At 37.6% G+C, this 4,644-nt stretch overlaps 1 protein-coding gene across 5 annotated transcripts in view; it reads right to left on the bottom strand.

Annotated features, from left to right (window-relative positions):
- ENPP2 (ectonucleotide pyrophosphatase/phosphodiesterase 2) overlaps positions 1 to 4,644 on the bottom strand; it is a 200,513-nt gene that overhangs the window by 92,640 nt on the left and 103,229 nt on the right. For all 5 annotated transcript variants that reach the window (XM_069081248.1, XM_069081247.1, XM_069081249.1 and 2 more), the window contains exon 9: positions 210 to 265. In XM_069081248.1, the coding sequence (XP_068937349.1) occupies positions 210 to 265 (56 nt within the window). The remainder of the gene's footprint in view (positions 1 to 209; positions 266 to 4,644) is intronic.

Below are 4,644 nucleotides of genomic sequence, written 5' to 3'. Positions count from 1 at the left end.
ATCTATCTATCTATCTATCTATCTATCTATCTATCTATCTATCTATCATCTATCTATCTATCTATAATATATATATATATATATATATACACAAAGGTAAAGCACTTTGTATACCAGAATGGATTACATGAATGTTAGTTATTATTATTACTAAGAAACTGAATTCCAAATTCAATTCTACAGTTAGTCACAAAATAAATGTCACTTACACAGACCAGAAGAATGTCCCAGCTTTCACCCCTTGCTTGATGGCTGTAATCCATATCTAATGAGGAAAATATAAGAGGCTTATATATAACACATTCTGACTTTTGGCCCCCAAAGGAAAAACAGGCATTAAGATTCAATGTGTCATCTCTCTTCCATCCCCCACCAACACAACACCCACTCCATAAATTTAACATCAATTTGCAACCATTGCAAATTCATTCCAGATTCATTTCCATAAATATTGCTAACATATTTTTTGTTGAAGCTTTCATATAATGACTATTTTAGGGCTCAGTTTATTTTATCTGTTAGAAGATAAGCACCTTGATAGGGAGGTCTGTGTCATATATGGTTTTGTTTCCACAGCTCCCAGCACAGTGCCTTGAATGTTGTTGTTATACTACTTCTCAGTTGTTTCAATCATGTCCAACTCTCCATGACCCTATTTGGGGTTTTCTTGGCAAAGGTACTGCAGTGGTTTGTCATTTCCTTCTCCAGCTCATTTTACAGATGAAGAAACTGAGGCAAACAGGACTAAGTGACTTGCCCAGGGTCACATAGCTAATAAATTTCTGAGGATGGATTTAGACTCAAGTTTTCCTGACTACAGGTATGGTATTCTATCTGTCCCTTGTATGTTGTAGGTATATATTAAATGTATGTGGAATTTAATTTTTTTTGTCTCTTTACATTATAAAAAAATTTCTGAACCTGTATTTTTCAACAAGTGTTTTGCATACTGGTACTGTGCAGCAAGGTCCTACTCATTACCTAGCCATTAAAAAAATTAATCATGTTTTAAAGGATTATAACCATATCGTTCAGCCAGTGGTTATAATCCTTTACAATATGACTAACATTCAATGTGAAGGTATTTGTAGAACCTATATTTGATTACGTGCCGCTATGAGGGAGTGGGAAGGGGAAGAGAGAAAGGGGGAGAAAATTTGAAACTTAAGAGATTGGGCAACTGAATGTTGTAAACTAAAAGCAAATAAAAAGACATTAATTATTAAACAAAATTAATTGTAACATAGGTTTCCTTTATTGTTCACAAGCTCAAAGACCACCAATCTGGGACCCATGGAAGACTTTCTATGGCTTTCAAGTCAACAACTCATGCTTGCAACAGGCAGTATGCCATAATGGAGAGATCACCAACTCTGGAGTCGGAAAACCTAGGTTCAAAATTTACCTCTATTGCTTACTACCTAACCTAAAACAAATAGCTTAACCTTTTGAACCTTGGTTTTCATTTGTTGCTGTTGAGTCATGTCAATTGGGTCTGACTCTTCATGACCCCATTTGGGGTTTTCTTGGCAAAGATACTAGAGTGGTTTGCCATTTCCTTCTCCAGCTCATGTTATAGATGAGGAACCTGAGGCAAACAGGGTTAAGTGACTTGCCCAGGGTCACACAGTGTCTAAGGTTGGATTTGAATTCAGGTCTTCCTGACTCCAGGCCCAGTGCTCTATCCACTGTGACACCTAACAGTTTTTGTTAACCTCCATGCTCCCTTTCAGTTTGAAATCTATGATCTGGATTCCCTTTTAAAAAAAAAAAAGGTGAACGAATATTTCTGTTTCTGGTTGGGAAAGGTTCTCACATTACTATTGCTTACATAATGTGATTTTACACATAATATATACACATATAATAAAATAATATACAATAGAATACACATAATATGCATAATAGACTTTGATGGATCTGTGATTTCACTGATGTGTCTATTCTTGATGGTGAAGCAGCTTACAACCCACCCATACTTGCTCATACTGTCATAATTAGTAATAAAAATTATGTATGTGTGTGTAAATGACAGAAAAAGAACGAGAGAGGGAAGAAAGGGAAAGTGGGAAGAGAGGGAGGAGGAGAAGGGAGTGATGTTTGGGGAGGAAGAGGGGAAGGATAGGGAGAAAGAGAGAGAGGAAGAGACAGAGAGGGACGGAAAAAGATGGAGAGAGAAAGACAAAGAGAGAGGCAAAGAGAGAGAGAGAGAGAGAGAGAGAGAGAGAGAGACGTATTTTTAATGCACAGAAGAAAACAAAAGAAGTTCAGAAGGGGACAAGGATAATTTTGTTATTACTGAGTTAAATTTAATATATACTTTTTAAAACACAAATGTTATATAACAGAAGTTTAGTTTAATCTGATTATTTGATTCATCATTTTTTTTAAATGTCCAGCAACTTCAAAGGATTCATGATGAAAAATGCTCTCTACCTCCAGATAAAGAACTGATGGAGTCTGAATACAGATCAGAGCACACTATTTTCACTTTATTTTTATGGGGGTTTTTTGTTCTGTGTCTTCTTTCACAATGACTAATATGGAAATATGTTTTGTACGATTGCACATGAATAAACTATATCAAACTGCTTACCATGTCAGACAGGGAAAAGGGAGGAGGGTGGGAGAGAATTTGGAACTCCAAAATTTAAGAAATGTATGTTTAAAATTGTCTTTAGATGTAATTGGGGTGAAAATAAAATATTATCTTAAAAAATTTTTAGGGGCAGCTAGATGGCACAGTGAATAGAGCACCAGCCCTGGAGTCAGGAGGACCTGAGTTCAAATCCAGCCTCAGACACTTAACACTTACTAGTCGTGTGACCTTGGGCAAGTCACTTAACCCCATTTGCGCTGCCTTCCCCCCTCCAAAAAGCAAACCAAAAAATTTTTTTTGATTAAAAAAATTAAAATGTCCAAGCTGGGACTCAACTCCAAACTCCAATTCCAGACTCAATTCCAACTCAACTTCAAGCTGAATTTGGTGTTTTCTGCCCTCTCTCATGTTGCCTGCTACATGCAAGTCTCTGTTTGCTGTATGCACGTAACTGAGCTAGGAACCAGATGGGACAGACTGTTTTAAAAACAGTGGAAGCCTTGAAGGAACCCACTATTTCATAGAGAAGAAGGTGGATTTAGAAGTATATGAGCCCACAGGATGTGGAGTCTGGTTATTGATACCTTGGAACACACTAACAGCTTGGAGGACACTCCAATTAGGCAGGATAAGGGCCTCAGGGATTGCTGTATTCAAACTATCATCAGCCTTCTACGTCAGAATCTCAAGAAAAAGAAATCTTTGCTTGGAGCAATCTTGAATTTCAGTGAATTCTTTCTTTCACTGGCTATATAGGGTGATTGAAGGTGGTGAAAAATAATGAAACCACGTTTTTTAAAAAATTGTCTCACATGGAACGTTTAATATCCTTACTTTTTGGTTATGCTTCATCTACTATCATGGACATGGATCAAAAAAGTGAGTGACCAAGCATTTATTAAGTGCTTACTGTATGCTAAGCCTTGGGCTAAGCTAATGATCACAGATTTAGAGCTGACAGAGACCTTAGAGGTCAACCCACTTATTTGCAGAGGAAGAAACTGAGGCCTAGAGAGGGGAAGTGACTGACTTAGCCAAGGTCACATATGTAGTAAGTGGAAGAGTCAGGATTTGAACCCAGGTCCTCTAACTCCAAATCCAAACTTCTCTCGGTGCCTTATTTCTTACAGTTTTCAATCAATTACCTCATTAGAATGTCCTTACCGGTAGGGTTTTGTTTCACTATGTGCATATCCCCAACATCTATCATAATGCTTGATACATAGTAGGTGTTCAATAAATGCTGGAGAAGGAAATGACAAACCTCACCAGTATCCATGCTAAGAAAACCCCAAATGGGGTCTTGAAGAGTCAGATGACTGAATGCCAACTATCCCACAGTCAGAAGAAAGCTTAGAGCTTTCTTAGTCTGCCTACCCTCATTTTCCAGGTGAGAAAACTGAGGCCAAGCGTTTAAAGAATTTGTCCAAAATCATCAAATAAGAATTTATTAAGTACTAGTTGTATACCTAACATAAATGCGAGGTGTTGTAAGTGGAAAAGATGCTTATTAAAAGAATATAAATATAAAATATAACATTTGTTGCCCTTGAAATCACAAAATCTAAAGGAGGAGGTAGAAGCCATAGAAAGGAAACAAACCTAGGACAATTACTCTAAGTGATCATATGCAGGATTTTCTGAAACCCTGATTTTAAAGACCCTAAAGCCTTTCAAATGCACTAAGACTTTTTGGACACCCTATATAACAGGAAATTAGAGAAAAGAGTTCCATAATGAGCTGAAATTGTTGATTAGGGTCACTTCTAGGGAGTCAGGTTTGAGTTGGGCCTTGAAGATAGTAGGATTTAGATAATAGAAAGGTGAGAGAATATGGGGGGGGAGGAAAAACAGGAAAAATATTACAGAGAGAAGGAGGACAGGGGGAGAGAGAGAAGGAGAGGGGGGAGGGAGAAGGGGAAGAAGAGGAAAAGGAGGAAGAGGAAGGAAAGAGGGAGAGAAGACCAAGAACAAAGGAAAGAAGGAGGAGGAAGAGGAGAAGGATGAGGAGATGGAAAAGGAAGAGGAGGAGAAGGAGAAGAAGA

Source organism: Petaurus breviceps, unplaced genomic scaffold (assembly GCF_028583685.1).
Source record: "Petaurus breviceps papuanus isolate PSGF00001 unplaced genomic scaffold, PetGlider_PUasm1.0 98, whole genome shotgun sequence".
NCBI classification, from domain to species: domain Eukaryota; kingdom Metazoa; phylum Chordata; class Mammalia; order Diprotodontia; family Petauridae; genus Petaurus; species Petaurus breviceps.
Note: the sequence above shows the minus strand (reverse complement) of the source record. Positions and strands in the feature narration are given on the sequence as shown.